At 40.4% G+C, this 20,268-nt stretch overlaps 1 protein-coding gene across 2 annotated transcripts; it reads right to left on the bottom strand.

Annotated features, from left to right (window-relative positions):
- Positions 1 to 390: 390 nt before the first annotated feature.
- LOC109166908 (NAC domain-containing protein 7-like) lies at positions 391 to 6,574 on the bottom strand. 2 transcript variants are annotated; one of them, XM_019315806.1, is made up of 4 exons: positions 5,839 to 6,574; positions 4,133 to 4,312; positions 3,159 to 3,433; positions 391 to 1,275 (listed from the first exon to the last, which is right to left on the bottom strand). In XM_019315806.1, the coding sequence occupies exons 2-4, from the start codon at positions 4,290 to 4,292 to the stop codon at positions 667 to 669; spliced, it is 1,044 nt and encodes a 347-aa protein (XP_019171351.1). In that variant the 5' UTR covers positions 4,293 to 4,312; positions 5,839 to 6,574; the 3' UTR covers positions 391 to 666. The 2 variants fall into 2 exon arrangements, with proteins under 2 accessions (XP_019171351.1, XP_019171350.1); XM_019315805.1 differs by having other exon boundaries at positions 4,133 to 4,307; positions 5,843 to 6,574.
- Positions 6,575 to 20,268: the final 13,694 nt, after the last annotated feature.

Below are 20,268 nucleotides of genomic sequence, written 5' to 3'. Positions count from 1 at the left end.
CCAATATCCACTTTTGAAGTAGATAAAGACCAAAATAAGTCACCTAAAAAATTGTCATTCACTAGTGAAATAATCTTATTTAAACTATAAACTACTTTTCCACATTGATGAAACTCTATGGGACACCAACTTAGAGAGGGAAGTGAGTCTCACATCCTACACTGACTATACTGTTATATAAATATAAGTAAATAAAATTACATATTTATAGATTTTGGCATAGTAGTAAGCCATTCTCATCAATTCAAATTTTCTTAATTAAGAGAAACATCATTACTGTTAATGCATGAAAATGCTAGACACATAGAAAAGGTCTACAAATTATATAAACTCAATAATGTGTATATATATAATCAATACATTAACATATATCCAAAACCCTTGATCATGAGTCCATAAGAGCAAATAAGTGCCATCCACCTAGACACTTTGTCATACAATCCACCTATATGTATACATATATATAGTTACACAGACAGGTCTGCTTCTCTTGCTCTACCATTTGCATGCCTCAATGTATATATTGGTGCAATCAAGAGCTAAATGCAATACTTCCCATGCATCTTTAATATTATTATGTACAGAAAATGAGGCAAATCTTAGTTCTTTAATTTCTTTCTTGTATCATCATATATATATATTATAAGCTTGATTCATCACTTGAATTCAAGGTTGGAACGAACTGGAAGCGCGAAGAGGGGTTGAGTAGGCATCAGTAGTCTCCTTTCCATCACCATTATTGTTATTATTATCTTCATCTTCATGGCTCATCAACTGAGATGCAACAAATTTGTCGAGAACTCGCCAATCGGTGGTGAGCTGATGATCAGCCACAGATTGATCATTGCAGTAGAGCAATGAAGGTGAAGATGATGAGTTGATGATGTGGAATTGGGCGGGGGGTTGTTGTTGCATGGAGCTGCATGGCGATAGAGTTTTGGGGAGCTTTGGGGATTCTAATTGAGGGAGTGATGATGATTGGTGGATGAATGGGTGGTGGTGTTGTTCATGTTCGTGGGGTACGATGATGTTGTACTGCAACTGATGATGATGATGATGGGGGTTGTTGATGTTGTATGGTGGAGGAATATTAATGTTGTAATTAGGATGGTGAGTAGAGATTCTCCTTGGAGATTCGAAATCTGGGATGAATGATGAGATTTGATCATCGTACCAGCTGCTGCTGCATAGAGGAGATTCATGATCTGCTCCTTCATTCCTTGCTATTGTTGGCATTTTCTTCTTGAATGCCCTGCACACCACCCACCCTTCTTCCTGCCATAGATAACCAAGTTTATATATATTAGTCATGTTAATTAGGCTAGCTCCATGCAATGCATGCATTCTTTCCATTTCAACAAAGCTACTAGATAATTAAAGAGATGAAACATATAACTTCCTTAGGGAAAATTACAGTATGTAGGCTAGGTTATGCAGGCAAATTACACCTTGGACTATAGTTTACTTTGTACTGCAGACCTAGTTAAAAATAATTTTCAAATTCTGTATCTATAGTAGATACATTATGTACATGTAGTTAACAATTTCTGTAAATATTAAAGAATATGTTATTTACAGAGACATAACATGTTACGGGTACAGAAGCAATTAACTGCATGAACGTATATGATGTTTTAACTGCAGACACATAATTTTTGTACCAGAATTAACAATAATACAAGAACCCTAGTCAATGATACAATATAACAATTGGGTTATGCCTGTATATATGTATTTATATGTATATGTATACATATAATATAAACCCTAGCTACCTAACAAAAAATAATCTAATAATTTATTGGTCCTTATATATATATATATATATATATATATATATATATATATATATATATATATATATATAGGGGATCATATGAGATCACCTGTTTCGGTGAGATTGTGAGATCAAATCTTGTGCATCAATCTAATTTATTTTAATGGTTTATATTAATCTAGATCAAGTGATTGCGAACACGATTAAATGTGTGCAAACGCGATTGATCTAGATTGGTCAGTGAGATTGTGAGATCAAATCTTGTGCATTAATCTAATAAATTTAATGGTCTAGATTGATCAAGATAAGTGTGTCAAAATGCGATTAAGAATGTGCGAACGTGATTGATCTAGATCATTAAATTGTATTAGATTGATGTACAAGATTTAATCTCACAATCTCACTTAAATAGGTGATTTCATAGGAACCCTTATATATATATATATATATATATATATATATATATATATATATATATATATATATATATATATATATATATATTACATATGACATTCAATATCCTCAGTATTATTGGGAAACTAATTCGTATTTGGTTTATTAGGACTATGTGGTCTAATGGTACCCGAGTTGGACTTTCATTTGGAAGGTTGTGAGTTTGAGCCTCAATGTAGACGTTATATACTACATTCTAATAGAGCTAGTAGCATTCAAAAAAAAAAAAAATCGTATTTGGTTTGGGTTGCACTCGTAAAGTCGACTCCTCCCAGAAAAAGGGAACTCAACAAGCCAAGGCTTTTGTTTAGATAAATTTAGTAACTTTATAATTGGGTCACACTTGTGTGAGGCCGTCTCACGAATTCTTATACTTATATGTGAGACGGAACAGTTCGGGTCAGGTCAATATGCAAATGTAATATTAAATCAGGAATAAAATGTTTGTTACTTATAAAAGAAAACACCATACTTTTTAAGGACAAATATAATACTTTTACATCAAAATGTAAAAGCATTACATTTTTCCATATAAGTAATAAAATATTTTATTTCTGATTTAGTATTACATTTTTTTATTATAAGTATTACGGAGTACATTTTATGTTGACCCGACCCATCTCACGAACAAGAATATATATGTGAGACGTCTCACACATGTTTTTGCCTTTTAAGGGAATGAAACCTTGTTATTTATGAATTAATTAACCAATTCAACTCATCACTATTTAGCTTGAAATATAATGGTAACAACTAACCAGCTAGCACTAACAAATATCAGGATAAGTTGAATCAACGAACAAAGAGAAAAAAAACAAAAAACCCAAGAAACATCTATCATAATAAATCCTTAACATTAGTAGATGAAAACCCTAGGTAGGATTGATAGAAACATATATAAGATGCATGGATGGGATGGACTTGCCTGGGAAGGTCCATTTTCATTGGTTTGGAGTCTGTACTCGTGCATTATCCAGTCAGATTTGAGTCCATTTGGGGCTCGACCTTTGTAAAAAACCAATGTCTTCCTCATCCCTATCAGGAAATGGTGCTTTGAGTAAATGGCTTTGTCCCTTCCCGTGGCTTTCCAGAACCCTGCTTTTGTAGCTCTATTCGTCCGACTCCCCGTTGGATACTTCTTGTCTTTGTGACTGAAGAAATACCAATCACTTTGCTCCTCGCACCCTATCTTGCAAAGCTCTATCATTTCCATCCAAATTACAAACCATTATTATTATTATAAATGATAATTATTGATACAAAGATTGTTGGGCGGAGGCTAATGAATATTCAAGCCCAGCAATTGAGGGCTAAGAGATCGTGGGCGAAGACCTAACGAGCCAAGTACAGCACCCAGTCTTGGAAAAATGTGGCAATATATAAGGAAATAAATTTTTGTTTTTGTTAAGAGCTATAACTTTTGGTGTAGTGGTAAGAGCTTAATCCTAATAAAGATGTTATACTAATTATATTTAATTATTTGTTCAAGAAATTTTAGTCATCCTAACATTTTAATCTTCCTAGTAAAAAATAAAGAGTTAATACCATCTGAAGTCCTTCGAGTATAGTGATTTTGCCATGTTTAGTTCTAAACTTTCAAATTGACCACTTGTAGTCCTCCGATTTTCAAATTTAATCATTCGTGGTCCAAGTTAACCACTCATGGTCCTTCAAGTTTTGAAATTTAACCAGTTGTGGTCCTCTTGAAAGGACCATGGTTGGTTAAAATTTAATAGTTGAAGGACCATGGGTGGTAAATTTAGACCACGGATTGTTAAATTTGAAAGTCGAAGGACCACCGATGGCTAATTTGAAAGTTTAGGACTAAACGTAGCAAAACCACTATACTCGGAGGACCTCGGATGGTAATAACTCCTAAAATAACATTAAAGTTACTACCTTGGAGATCCCAGGGCTCGATGTTGTATAGATCAATCTCTTTGATGACATCAAGATCAATTCTTTTTAATGCAACTTTCTTGCGGAGGTAATAATCAACAAGCTCTTCATCTGTTGGGTGGAATCTGAACCCAGGTGGAACATGTGACAAAGAATTCATCTGCTTTAAAACAACCTGCCATAGTAATCAACAAAAATGTTATGTTCCCAAGCTTTCTTTATTAATTAGTTTCTTCAAAGCTTCCTAAGAGTATATATGTATGAATTCATGAAACTTTAATTTTCTGGACATCCAGAAAATGTTTCCCTTATCCTAAGCAGTTAGTCATAAGACACTTGAACCTATGTAATGTAACATTATATATATTCACTATATTTAACGTTTGAAGGCAACCATATATCAGTGTGCAAAAATGGACATCGTTATTAGTCATCATTTATCAAAACAGTGAACCGGTTAGGACCACACTACATTTATCCTTTTAAGAGGCTTCATCAATTTATGTTCTTACTATTTTTCTTAATTTTTCCGACTTATGAGATGCAATAATGTTTTCTTTTTAATCAAAAATAATAATCGTGAGTGATAATGATAATAATCATTATTTATCAACTAATGAAAATAATACAGTTATTACCAAATATATAGGAAAATGATAAGTTTCCGTGGTTGTGTTGATATAATAGCCACAAAATTAAACATAAGATCATCCTGCTAGATGCTCGGTCGGGCCGGGGTGAGAGGTCTTGAGGTTGGGGATTCAACCAAACAATAAAACATAAGACCTAGCTAACAATTCATAAATACTATACCCTATGCCATTTCCAAGACAAAATTCTGAAGCATGATGAGAAATTTCTAATAGAAATTTAATTCAAAACACAAAATAAAACCAAATTAAACCAACTGATCTTTAATTGAATTCTGGGTAATTAAGGTTTTTTATTTTTTTAAGAAAACATTTTTTCTTTTGAACAAGACTGAAATATCTGTACAGATCTTCTATTCATCTTCTTGAAATTTTTGGAGAAACCTTGGGGGGTGTAGGGGCTTAGGATTGGGAATTCAACTTTTTTGGTAGAAGAAATTTTTTAGAAACTCCAATTTAAATGAAAGTTTTAACATTGAACAAACAAACAAACAAAAAAAAGTCTAAATTTCAAGTGATGTATGTATTGCCACAGTTTGATTACACTACCTAGTACTGCAAGTAACATATATTTTAAAACATTAAATTACTCGTAGATGTAGGTAAAAACCACTCGAGTTTGCTTTAGCTTTTGGCATCTCTAGAATGAAACAATTACCATACCAAAAAAAATAAAAATTAAAAAGTATAACTCCTTCCACTCAAAAAAGTTAGAATAATTCGCAGTCAAAAAGTTTAATATATGTCAAAACTCAAAAACATGTAATCTAATGGTATATATATACTTATGATTGTAGTGAAAAAATCCCAGATTTAATCATCTTTACTACTGAAATAAACAATTTTTCAAGATCAAAGTCCACTAAGTGCAGTGCTTCCATTATTCTCATCAACCTCAACATATTCATCAAGAATAATTAAAAACAAAAACTTTAGTGTTTTGTCTCATCAGATATATCAAAAAGCAATTAACAGAAGAAAATATATATATATATATATATAGTAAGAAGGAGGAGGAGAAATCAAATGGGTAAAATAACAGCAAAAAAGGGTAAAAAACCTTGATATGTGAAGAGAGATCTGAAACTTTATTCAATCTCTCTTTTTCCTTTGCAAACTTTTGAAGCGCACTGAAGCAGACAAAAAGAAAAGCAACGACGACAGAGGGAATGTTTTATCTTTTTCCTCGGGAATTGAACACACAACCTGCGAGATGATGTTTCATCAGTTCCTTAACTTTCTCTGTTCGATCTTTTCTCTTTCTTGTCTTCTAGTCATGATGATCGAGAAAGATCAGATCCCAAGAAAAGAGAAAATGGAACAGAAGAAAGCCAAGCTAAGGAGCTGATCTGAGGAGGAGAGAATTTTATTTTATTTTTTTGCAAAAAAAAATGAAGTTTTTTTCTTCCGGGAAAGGCAAAGGGCAAGATATATATATAGGGTTGCACAAGAATTAAGCAAAAATATTAGGGAAAATAATGCAGAAGAAAACAAAAGAAATGGGAGTGTCGTTTTCTTAGTTGGATCGATTAAGCAAGTGTTTTCTATGACTTGGCCTTATCCCTTGAGTAGGAAGCTATAAATATATATAAAATGGAGTATGGATTGTCGGGAAAGAATCGATATATGAGGGAGAAAAGTGAGCGGAGAAAATGGTGGTTGGCGGTGAGGCACGAACTCCGCCACCGCCTGGCTCCACCGCCGGCTGATACGCGGACTGAAACAAATAATAATGTGAGCTGAGAAACACAGACAGACAGACACACAGACGAATTTGAAGTGCAGAAATCCGACGGTATGGTTCATTGGGGCATTATTAAAGAAACATCAGAGAAGGCACCCACCCACCCACCCACCACCCACACCTCGCCCGACCAAAAGGGAAGAATGTCTTGTTAAATGTCGATCATGTTGTTTGTTTACAATAATTTGTTATTGTTAGTTGCTGACATCACAACACCACCAACATTAAAATGCTACTGTATATATTATAAAGAGTATTTTCCAATTTGGACCTATGACTTTAAGTCCCCGTCAGGTTGGGTTTACAACTTTTATTCCCAAAATAAATAGTGCTCCACTTTGATTTTTATTTTCTTTTTCAAATTTAATCCTTTCGACGACATGACCAATGAAAACTCATCGAAAGTACGTACCACTTCTCAGTCAAACCGAGAAGTTAACCATAAGGTGGAATTCTTCCACCTTGCCGGTTAACTTCTCGATTTGGCCAAGAAGTAATAATTCTTGTAAGATTTACTGATAAAAACTCACTGAAAATACCACTTCTCAGTCATTCACTGAGGCGTATAGTTCAGATGGTTCAATGGTTGCCTACTCTGGCTAGATTATATTTCTAAAGGTAAATATAGCTCCATGGGGAGAGCTGTTGCCTTGGTGTGTAACCAGGGTTGCCCACTCAAGTTATGTGCATGGGATTTCAAGTCTTTTGCTGGATTCTCTTTGCATGTCTTGAGTGTTGTTTATCTGGGGTATTAGGTCTATCTTTGTCAAGACTTCGATGTTGGAGTTCAAGGACTATTTTGACTCTTCCTCATGCGCTCGTTGGTATTTTGATAGTGACGTTTCGTGTCTTACATTTCTTGCTTCTTGTGTCTCTTTCACTGCTTTGGTTTGTTCGCCTGAGGTTAATCTGCCTTGTTTTGCTTTGTTGATGAGTGGGTGTCAAGGAGGGATCAAGAGTTTCCTTTTAGCACCTTGCTTGATTTTCCTCCTCGTGCGTTCCTAGTCTCATTGGATGGCTTGCCTTCCTTTGATCGTAGTGATGTGTTGATGCTTAGTTGTTTGTTCTGGCATTGCTAGATCCTTTCTTCTTTTGAATCTTCGTTTACGCCTATGGTTCATTGGTACACTATTGGCCCCTTGCACAAAGGAGTGATGGTAGTCCAGACTGTCTTGTAGCTGTTAACGGTTTGCAACAACCTAGTCCATTTGTGTTAATGACAGCCGATAAAGACTATAATTCCAATTCTTGCTAGGCACTTGCTCAAAGTAGTGAAGGTAATCCAGATTACCCTGTCGATACCTGTGGATATTTGGTATATCATTAGCCACTTGCTCAAAGTAGTGATGACGATCCAGACTACCCCGCTCGCACTACTAGTGGTTATTTGGTGTCTTGTTGGCCACTTGCTCAAAGAGATGATGATGGTGGTTTAGACTACCCCACCAGTGCCTGCGGTTATTTGGTGCGCCACTGGCCACTTGCTCAAAGTGGTTATTGTGGCTTAGACTACCCTATAGTTATTGCCTTATTGGCAGTTTGTAATGGTCTAGTCTGGTCGTACTGGTAGCCACTAAAGATTGTAAGACTGGTCACTTGCTCAAAGTGGTAATGGTGACAAAGATCGTCTTGTTCGCACCAGCAGTTACTTGGTGCGCTGCTGACCACTGGCTCATAGTGGCATTGATGGTATAGACCATCGCCCTTCTTGACTTGGTTTTATTTTGTTTTCGTAGCTTTGGCTTTGACATGTGCACCTCTTGTGTTTACTTTTGGCCTGTGCACCACTCTATTCTCATGTGCTTGTGTGAACATGCATGGCCTTTAGGTCACTTATGTTGTTTTGGCATATGGAGAGTTGTTGTTATACTACTGAATTTTTATCAAAATTGGGGTGTTCTTTGTTTATCTCGCTTGGTAGTGTGTGTGGCCTTGTGCTTATGTTGCTGGCTAATTTGTTGTTACAACTTGGACATGATCCCCCTTTTTTGTTGGACTAGGGTAAGTTTACTAAAGTAGGCCAAGGTGAAAATAGGCTAGGTCGCTATCAAGAAGCCTATAACATGGCATACTTTAGGTCTATCTTGACCTAGCCTATTTAGTAAAGATGTCAGGTCTGGCATGTGCGTGTGTGTGTATTGGGTCATATGAGAGCAAGTCCTTAGGAGAAAACTAAGAACCAATCTCAGTCTTACACCTGAAAAAAATCGGAAGCACCAGATCAAATTTAAAAAATGCGGTGGCATTTTCATAATTATCACCAACTTTATTATGCAAAGTTGAACACTAAAATTTGCACTTCTCGAAATTTCTAGGTTTGGAATTAGTATTAACATATTGCACATTTAGTATTAAACAATTTCACTTGCAAAAATGTGAAAGTGCACTACACTTAGAGTTTCAATTTTAGAGTTTATGACTTAGTTTTTTGTTTTATTTGGTTTAGTGGCTTACTTTTTACTACTTAGGGTCTAGCTCTATGGTTTAGATTTAAAATTTAGCATTTTCATTGATTTTTTAAATTTTATCGAGGTTTGCATATTTATTTGTTACATATTGCATATTTAATGTTCAAGTTTGTAAAATGAAGTTGACAATAATTACAAAAATGCCACCGCATTTTTAAAAATATAATATGATCCGTCTTATTATTATATTTATACCTAGTATATTTTTATATTTACAATATAACCCAACTATATATATCAATTACCAAATCTTAGCCACCAAAAATCCCAATTCTAAATACTAATTCTGTAAATATGTCTCAATGATCTCACTTTCTCCCATGCGACTGCGAGGCAGCAATCATATTCTTAATCGTTGTCCAAGTAAATTTATAAATCTCCTTTATCGGTCATTGTTGTCACTATTTTTTAGGCAGAACGAGTATTAGGTATATTTTAAAAAATTTTATGGTCTACATATTAAATAGACTTTTAAATAGGCTTCAGGTCAAGTCAGACAAAAAAAAAAAAAAAAAAAAAAAAAAAACTACATACAGACTTAGGCCCAGACTCAGACCTTAGATTTTTATATGAGGAATGTAGGATCAAACTTAATTTCAAAAGCTCGACTCGGCCCGGCCTATTTTCATCTCTAACTTTAAGCCTAGCTATGAGTTTTTGCTTATTTTGTGCAAGTGTTAGCAAAATGTGTCTTTCTTACTTAGACACTTGTTTATTTTGGGTTGGTTTCTCTTAGGCTTGAGGCATATTCCCCCTGACTTTGTACATATTAGTTATTGGATCAATAAATTGATTTTTAAAAAAACAATGGAGCAAAATAATTGATCACAAAATTAAGGTCGGATTAAAAATGGTTTACACAAATATAAATTAGCAAAAGCCTAAATACTAAGGTGGTGTGTCAAGATCAAGCGTTTACCCCAACATCAAAAGTTATAACTAGTAGTGAATACACAAATTTATTTCCTTACACTTGCATAGCAGTCATCATAGCCACGTTTTGATGGTAGGATCCTCTCGCACCACCTGCCAGTCTCAAGTGCACAATATGTTTCCCGTGACATACTTTGATACCAATTGTCAAATAAAGCGCTTACCACTACACCGGAAGGTATAGCTAGTAACGAATGTTCAACTTTATTTACTTATACTTGCATAACAGTCAACACCATGTTTTGATGACAGGATATTGGACTCGACACATCAAGTCGTTGCCTAATATAGTGTATGGTTTGCAAAATAGGCTAGAAATGGAATGGTATTTGATAGAATTGGTGTGACTGTAACACCCCCCCCCCCCCCCTCCCAAACACAACCTATATAAAAAGGCCTTAACACCTGCAGATCATACACAAAACTAGCACATCGAAATATAGAACGAAAACTCGATAAAAGAAATCCAAGCGGGGTGTTATGCCACGTCTACCAAACCCGGTAAACGCTACGGCAGTCAATCTGCAAGTGTATACATCTTTCCCAAAAGATAACAATCTAGCACTACAACGGCACACAGGCCACAAAACAAAGGTAAAGGTACTAGACTACCGGCTTCTAAACATCGCGCTCGTCTAGACATCACCTGAAAGATACAAAGATAAACATTGGGATGACACCCGGTCAACGATAATGCTGGTAACCCACCAATACCTGTTAAGTATCATACATAGGTAGGGTATATATACACAATCATTTCGAAACGGAATACATATATATAAGTGTGTAATTTTGCAATTCCTCATTTTAGATAATTCGATAGAACTAGATGACTGAAACAGATTACTGATTGATCCAATTAGGTTAATCAGTAAATATGTAATGAGGGAGAAAGATAGCCACACACAAAATCAAAGACACAGAGTGTTTTTACCCAGTTCGATACGGTGTGTATCTACGTCTGGGGGACGATCACACAGGCGTCCAATCCACTAACTCATAATCCAATGTACAAAGGTAGATATACAATAATCTTACCCAAGTGCCCCACACAAGGTACAAACCCAGTCTACAAAGGTTTAGTGGATTGTTGAAGATGGAGAGCCATGCATACAGAAGTCCAATGAAATCCCTTCACTTGGAGAGCCAACTCTGATGCAGTCCACTTCAATGACGCTCTATAAAGTTGTTACCACAACAGTGTGATATTTACGTCCTTTCGTTTAAGTAGCAGTAGTTCTTCTCAAGTTCATCATCTTAATCACCTTGAACATTCTATGTTGAGAAGATGCATATCAATCAAAGATCTATTCTCATATAGTAGATATGGAGTGTTTCTTCGTATATTCGTCGTAACCCTAGTTCTCTCCAAGAATTGGTACTTATAGATCCTTCATTAAACACTCTCCATAGATGTCTTTGATTATAGAAGGTAGGACTGTAAAAGAGGAATGTAATCTTAGCAGATTAGGTCCATTACCTTCTTTGAAGATACACTGATTTTCTTTCCATACTGGTCTGATTTACTGCGTGAGCCTTATAAGGAAACAGCTTTCCTAAGTCAGATCTTCAGTGTCAGTTCCTCTGTTGTTGTTTCTGATTGATCATTCATCTGTAAAACCAGTCGGGCAACCTCTAAACCTATCTTAGAATGCCATAATAATATTGCCAATTATAATGTGGGGTTTTTGAACATAAACACTAACAAACTCCCCCTTTGGCTATTATTTGGCAAAACAACTCGACTATATAAAAGCAACAAACTAAGATAGGTTATGAGCAAAAACAACCCATGATCAATCTGATTAAAAACAACCAAAAACAAACTAAACAGTCTAGAAACAAAAACATCAGTCTTAGATCAATTAGAGACAACATCCAGACAACTCAAAAAACAACATTCCATTCATCACATCGCCCAGCCAGGGCCAGAAGGTACTCAACAACCATCACAGACACTCCCCCTGAGTTCACTACTCCCCCTTTTTGCCAAAAGTAGCCAAAGATCAAGCATTTGAGGGAGAGTCACTATCAGTCTTCTCAGGGTCCACAACAGCAGCAGATTCAGTCAGACTCATGCGGAGCAGAACAGTAGCTAGCTCAGTACGTGCACCGGTCAGCTGTTTGGCAATGATACCGTGCACCGTTTCAAGATCAGCAACTCGCGCCTTCAATTGTTCAGACATCTTCACATCTTTGTCATGCAGGGACTCATCATTCACAGCATCGGGTTCGGAATTTGTTGGAGCAGTCACAGGTACGACATCCTTGATATGGTCTCCAGAGAGAAGACGTTTGTCGACAGTATAAAGCAGTGTCGGGCTGATGACTTCACTAAGCATAGGTTTAAGTCCCCGTTGGCGAAGAATTTCCTGTCTATGTGTAGCTTCTCTTTGAGCAGCCTCGAGTTACAGAGCTTGGGACTCTTCTCGTCGACGAGCAGCTTCATCGGATTCTAGGGCACGCTGAGCAAAGTATTGCAGGAATGCCCCGACCCGATTTCCATCACTTGGTTCTGGAATAGATACTGGTGAGACCTCTTCATTGGATTCGGCAACCATCACTAGGAGTTCAGTCACTTCGTCTGCCGACCATTCAGCATAGAATTCTGGGTAGTTAGACATAACAGTTACCAGAATTTCATCTCGCAGTAGAGGGTCAAGTTTAAGCTTCTTCTTCAAGTTTAAGCTTCTTCTTCATAGCCAACTGCAGAAGCCTCTAAATATGTTTCAGGGCTGTCGCCGGAGAGTGCACCTTCCTTCCGAGCCTGATGATAATGTTTCTCACGGGATCCGCCATGAAATCTTGTTTGTAAAAGAAAACTTTGAGAGCAGATATGCAAGAGAGAAGAGAGATGAGAGCAAAGGTGATTAATTTCTTCTCGACCCGGTAACACTCAGCCTTAAGAATAAGTAGCCCTAGTCAAATCGGCTTGTCAAATATCATACAGGCTTGATTGATTGATGCAACGGTATAGCTTCTTTTTAGGAAGGAAACAAATCCCAAGGAAATTTGAATTTTAAAAAGACAATAAGATCGTTTAGGATATCTTCTGAGAGGAATAAGCATAAACAGACTTCTTAACGTAAACAGAGAGGGGACTGTAACACCCCGTGTTACGAGTCCTAAAACCAATTAATTAATTAGACATCCAACCAGGGAGAATAGAAATAAATCACAATGATTAATTAGTATTAAGCCCACCATGGTCCGTGGACCCCCATCCCTAAAGCCCAATACCTAATCCTAGGAGAATTAAACCCCATAGCATATAAATAGGGAACTTAAAAGGCATTTAGAATCCCCACCACAATAATCTCCCACCACCCAAGGAGCTCCAAGAATTCCCCTAGGAGAAATCAAGAAATCAAGAAAGCTTAAAGAAAGATCCTTCATAGCCAAGGAATTAATTAAGGCTAAGAGGTAACCCATGTCTCAACAAAACCTATTTTCATAGTTATGATTTCCCCTTAGGGTTTCCCCCATATTGTTGTGAATGGAGAAATTATGGTGATTATTATTGATGTTGATTTAATGATTTCATGGGGAATCTTGATAATCTTGATATTGGGAGTTTCTTGATAATTATGATGTTCTTGATGATTAATTGGGATTCTTGATGATTATGTATTGTTATTGATGATTATGATTTTCTTGATGATTAATTGGTATCCTTGATGATTATGTGTTGTTCTTACCGTAGCTTGTAATTAGAAGACGAATCGTATTCTTGTTGATATAAAAGCGATTAGAACCCTAGGTTGTACCGTATGCTTTGATTCTTGGATCATCGGGTGGGAAATCGCATGTTTGGGTGTTGATTATGTTTAGTAAAGCATGATAGGTTACGTGTCGCTCGTTTCTCGTATTTGATCCGTTAATTGTCTACGTGTTGTCGTTAATTGCGTCGTAAAGTGTCTAAGCATGGTTCCGGGTTCCATAGCGGTTCCCGGGCGTAATTGTTGAAAAGAAGTCAGTGGGGGGTAGGGGACCCGCCACCTACCCGACGCCGTGAACCACCGCCTGGCAGCGGGTGGCCGGCGGGCGGGCAGCTGCCCGCCGGCGACCCGCTACCCGGAACAGTAATTCCGGCGGGTGGCCCCCACCCACCAGCTACCCGCTGGAAATTCGTCCACCTTGGGACTCCGGCTTCCCCGTTTGATGTTCCCCGTTCCCCGTGGTGTCCCAACGGACTCCGTTTATCGTGCCTATGTCTAGTTTGATGTTTCGGGTACCGCTCGTAGGATTATGAGTCTATTGTATTGCATGCTAGCTGAATTGGTATCCCGTTGACCTAGGTGAAAGAAGTATGAACCCTTAGGACTATTCTTAGTATGTGATGGATCACGCATAGGTTTTGTTATACGTTTTATCCCCCTTCCCAATGTGTAATGTGGGTTGCATGTGCTTGCTATGTGTTATGTGTGTGTGTTACCCCAATTCGGTTGCGATCAGATTGGTTATCCTGAGCTGCGGTTCAGAAGCTGGCTGCGGTCAGATTGATACTCTTGGGCTGCGGTCCACCGTTTGGTTGCGATCAAACGTTTCTATACGAGCTGCGGTTCGTCCTCTTTCCTGGCTGCGGTCAGATGACATTCTCTTGGGCTGCGGTTCACCGTTTGGTTGCGATCAAACACTATGATGAGCTGCGGTTCATCGGTCGGTTGCGATCGACCCCTCCGTGTTGCGATACGGGGCAGGGTGCTGCGGGGCCGTGTCAGAGCTATATGCGCTGACCCTCATGTATGGGCATGCGATTGGTCCTGTGGCGCCAACAAAGTGTGCTATGTGTTGTGTTACGGATGAGTTGTGATTACGAGTATCTTGGGGGATGTGACTATGGGATTTATATTGGGGATTACTTATGTTGGGTTATGACTATTGTTATGCCTCACCTTATCTGCCTTATCTATTATGAACTGCATATGCTTGCTATAACTATTGCTTGTGTTCAGCCTTATCTCTCGAGTCATTCCCGGTTTTAAAGCTAGAGTTCGTAGGATATATCTTCATGCTCAAATGGTTTTCGTATATTTATATATATTGCTATATGTATTGTATTTTAACGCGTTGGAGTGGGTTACCAGCATCTCTCGCTGAACAGATATATTTGGCTTTCAGGCACAGAAGATTTAGTCACTGGAGCGCGCTAGAACTTGGAATGTAGAAGTAGATAGCTTTCCTTTTGGCCTGCGTGCCACGTTTATGTATTTACTCTTCGAGGATATTAGTTAGTTAGCCTGTGCACTTGGGTTCTCTAGCCCAGGTGTGGCATAGCACCTCGTACGCTTGTATTTACATCTTGGGTTTTAATAAGATTCTGTCTTTATTGTGAGTTTAAAATGTCTTAAAAATCAGGGGTGTTACAGTTGGTATCAGAGCCTAAGTTCGACCCTAGGAAAAGACTCTTAAGACCGGACTTTAGGACATTAGGCTTGAACTCGAGGTATCTAGGAACATAGGCTTCAAGAATCGTAGGACGCGCTGTGAGATTGTGAAACCTACACATCACCCCCGCACTTCACCCCTCTCTAATATTAAGAATCTCTTCCCCACTCATTATATCAAGTTGAAACACAAAAATAACATCAACCTTTAATCACCAGGATGACACCCAAGAAGAAACAGACAGGAACACCGAGACACCCCTCTCAAGAAATCTTGACTCAAACCCTTCAACGTCTGACCCAAATTGCCCAGGCACTAAGTGCTATCATGCCCCAACCACTGCCAACGAACGAGAACTTGGAAATCCACCACCAAGTCTCGGCACACTAACCACCCACCCTCTCGGGAGACGAAGACCCTACAACCCTCGAGGAATAGATCGAGGCATTCGACAAGGTGTTCAAGACCACCCGGTGCCCCGAACGCCACCGGGTCGGGATAGCCTCCTTCTACTTCAGACGCGAGGCCGACAGTTGGTGGGCCCGCGAGGGACCTAAGTACGAACAAGACCCCGGATTCAACTGGGAGGGTTTAAAGACGCAATTACGAGAACAGTTCTACCCCAACCACCTGAAAGCCGCCATGTGCGAGGAATTTCTCAATCTAAGACAGGGGACGGCCCCGGTCTCAGAATACTACCAACGATTCTGCCGACTGGCTCGCCTCGCCTCCGAGCTAGTACCCACCGAAGGGATCAAAGTCAGGAAATTCCTAACAGGCCTTAAGCCCGAACACCAGAGGGCCTTGGCCACCTATGAACCGGAGACCCTCGGAGAAGCCTATGCCAAGGCATGTCAGCTACAACAGGTAGCGAACCCGCCCCCAGGGACGCAACTAGGGTATAAAAGGAAACCCGAAGAAAGTCATCCAATTCTCACCAAGGGACCTAAAAACCCCAAAACCGCCCCACTTAACCAAACCATCGCGCCGACTACCCGGGGAAGGATCCTCACCCTAAGCAAGGCCAGAATCGGAGATAGCAACATAGTCTCCGGAACCTTCCTAGTACACGCCACCCCAGCCACCATATTATTTGACTCGGGGGCTACCAACTCGTTTATAGCAACCGAGTTCGCCGCCCAGCTCGGCCTTAACGCCAGCACCAAGGTCCGACTCCAAGTCAAGGTGGCCTCAGGCGAGGTCATAAAATGTGATCGCATGTACGAGCATGTAATGATAACCATCCGAGGGGTGGAATTCCCCAGTAACCTGATCCAGTTTCAATTAGATGGAATGCAAGTAATCTTGGGCATGGATTGGCTAGGAAAGTTCCAAGCGCAAATCCTGTGCGGAGAACAGAAAGTGGTCCTACGAGGACCAAACGGTAAGAGGGTGTCGTACCGCAGTACCCGCCCGGATTTAGGAATCAAGCTGATAAACATGATGAAAGTTAAGAAGTATCTGGGCCAAGGAAACGAGGCCTTCTTATGCTCAGTCGAAGACCTCAACGCCAAAACACTCGAACCACAAGCCATCCTAGTGGTAAACGAGTTCACCGACGTCTTCCCAGACGAAATTCCCGGGGCACCCCTGGCCAGAGAAGTCGAGTTCACCATAGACCTCATACCGGGCGCCACCCCGATCTCTAAACCACCCTACAGGCTAGCACCAAAGGAAATGAAGGAACTGAAAACGCAACTCCAAGAACTACTAGATAAGGGGTACATCCGACCCAGCACCTCCCCATGGGGAGCACCGGTACTATTCGTTAAGAAAAAGGATGGGAGCATGCGCCTGTGCATCGACTACCGGGAACTCAACCAAGTTACTATAAAGAATAGGTACCCCCTTCCCCGAATAGATGACTTATTTGACCAACTCAAAGGGGCAGGGGTATTCTCAAAGATCGACCTAAGATCCGGGTATCACCAAATCCAAGTGGCCAAACCAGACATACAGAAAACGGCCTTCCGAACACGTTACGGCCACTACGAGTTTACCGTAATGCCTTTCGGCCTCACTAACGCGCCTGCCATATTCATGGACCTCATGAATCGAGTATTCCGACCTCACCTGGATGACTTCGTCATTGTGTTCATTGACGACATCCTAGTCTACTCCCGAGATAAAGAAGAACATGAGAAGCACCTTCGCATATCTCTGCAAACCCTCAGGGAGAACCAACTCTACGCTAAATTCTCCAAGTGCGAATTCTGGCAAGACAGCGTAGCCTTCTTGGGCCACGTGATAACCAAAGAGGGGATTAGGGTGGACCCCACTAAGGTTCGCGCCGTTAAAGAATGGACCACGCCGAACTCCCTCTCGGAAGTCTGAAGCTTCCTAGGTCTAGCAGGCTACTACAGGAGGTTCGTGCCCGACTTCACCAAGATAGCCCAACCCCTCATTAAGCTCATGAAAAAGGAAACCCCCTTCCGTTGGGACAACGGCTGCATCTCGGCCTTCCAAGAATTAAAGGATAAACTAACCACGGCACCCGTGCTAACCATACCCTCCGGATCGGAAGAGTTTGAAGTCTACAGCGACGCATCCAAGAAGGGGTTAGGATGCGTACTAATGCAAAAGGGCAAGGTAATAGCTTACGCATCCAGGCAACTCAAAACCCACGAAGAGAATTACCCCACCCATGACCTCGAGCTGGCCGCTATCGTATTCGCACTGAAAATCTGGAGGCACTACCTATATGGGGTACAATGCAAGATCTACACCGACCATAAGAGCCTGAAGTACATCTTTACTCAAAAGGACCTAAACATGAGACAACGAAGATGGCTGGAACTCATAAAGGACTACGACCTAGACATTCAATACCACGAGGGAAAAGCCAACGTGGTGGCGGATGCCCTAAGCCGAAAGACGAACCATTCCCTCAACACCACGTGGATCCTACCGGACCATCTGTACAGGGACTTCCAAAGGCTACACTTGGAAATAGTAGAGCAGGGACAAACTCGCCCCAATGCCTACCTACTCAACACACAGTCCGTGCCCACCCTCTTCGAGGAAATCAAATCGGGACAACAACAGGACCCGGAACTAGATAAAATCCGTCACGACCTAACTCGAGGGAAAGAGGGCCCCTTCGAAGCACACCCAGACGGCAGCCTCCGCTACAAAGGGAGGTGGTGTGTACCCTCAATGCACCCCCACTTGAAACAACGGATCTTGGAGGAAGGACACAACTCCCTTTACTCCGTTCACCCAGGCGGTGACAAATTATATCAAGACGTAAAGAAATCGTTTTGGTGGCCGAATATGAAAAAGGAAATCGCAGACTTTGTGGCCAAGTGCCTGAACTGCCAAAGGGTAAAAGCCGAACGATGCAAACCCAAGGGACTCGTACAACCCCTTGAAATACCACAAGGAAAATGGGATTCCATATCCATGGACTTCGTCGGAGGGCTACCCCCAACGAAAACCGGTAAAGATAAAATCTGGGTCATAGTGGATCGGCTGACCAAGACAGCACGATTCATTGCCATGAAAGAAACATGGACAATGACGCAACTAGCTCAAGCTTACGTAAATCGAGTGGTGAAATACCACGGAGTTCCCCGAAACATTGTGTCCGACCGAGATTCCAGGTTCCTCTCGCAATTCTGGAAATCACTACAAGCGGCGTTGGGGACGCAACTAAAGCTAAGCACAGCCTTTCACCCCACCACAGACGGTCAAACCGAAAGAACCATCCAAACCCTTGAAGACATGCTAAGAGCATGCACGCTCGACTTCCGAGGGATGTGGGAAGAACACCTAGACCTCATCGAGTTCTCATACAACAACAGCTACCACGCTAGTATTCGCATGGCGCCCTACGAAGCACTATACGGTCAGAAATGTAGAACCCCCTTGTGTTGGGAGGAAATGGTCAACCCGGTAACACAGGGCCCCCAATACCTACAAGACACCATAGCCAAGGTTAAACACATCCGGGAAAGGATGAAGGCCGCCCAAGACCGCCAGAAGTCTTACTCCGACCTAAAGAGGAAACAAGCCGAATTCAACCTCGGGGACAAGGTTTGGCTAAGGATCTCACCCACACGAGGAGTAATGAGGTTTGGAAGGAAAGGGAAACTCAGCCCCCGATTCATCGGCCCCTACGAAATCATAGAAAGAATCGGGGACTTGGCCTACCGTCTCGCCTTACCCATCGAACTGGAGCGAGTACACAACGTGTTCCACGTATCACAACTAAAGAAGTATATACACGACCCAAGCCACATACTCCAACCCGAGGTCGTGGACCTCGACAAGTCACTGATATACGAAGAGAAACCCGTAAGAATCCTGGACACCAAGACGAGGAACACCCGGAACCGAGCCATAGAAATGGTGAAGGTCCTCTGGACCAATCACGGGACCGAAGAAGCAACATGGGAACTTAAGGACTCGATGAAGGAGCGGATCCCGAACTTTTCACACCAGGTAACTAAGAGAAAACCTTTCACCAAGGGCCAAGCTTCGGGGACGAAGCTTCCTGTTAAGGGGGGGAGAGTGTAACACCCCGTGTTACGAGTCCTAAAACCAATTAATTAATTAGACATCCAACCAGGGAGAATAGAAATAAATCACAATGATTAATTAGTATTAAGCCCACCATGGTCCGTGGACCCCCATCCCTAAAGCCCAATACCTAATCCTAGGAGAATTAAACCCCATAGCATATAAATAGGGAACTTAAAAGGCATTTAGAATCCCCACCACAATAATCTCCCACCACCCAAGGAGCTCTAAGAATTCCCCTAGGAGAAATCAAGAAATCAAGAAAGCTTAAAGAAAGATCCTTCATAGCCAAGGAATTAATTAAGGCTAAGAGGTAACCCATGTCTCAAAAAAACCTATTTTCATAGTTATGATTTCCCCTTAGGGTTTCCCCCATATTGTTGTGAATGGCGAAATTATGGTGATTATTATTGATGTTGATTTAATGATTCC

Source organism: Ipomoea nil, unplaced genomic scaffold, assembly GCF_001879475.1.
Source record: "Ipomoea nil cultivar Tokyo-kokei standard unplaced genomic scaffold, Asagao_1.1 scaffold3130, whole genome shotgun sequence".
Classification (NCBI taxonomy): Eukaryota; Viridiplantae; Streptophyta; class Magnoliopsida; order Solanales; family Convolvulaceae; genus Ipomoea; species Ipomoea nil.
The sequence above is the reverse complement of the archived record's forward strand: the minus strand, read 5'-3'. Positions and strand labels throughout refer to the sequence as shown.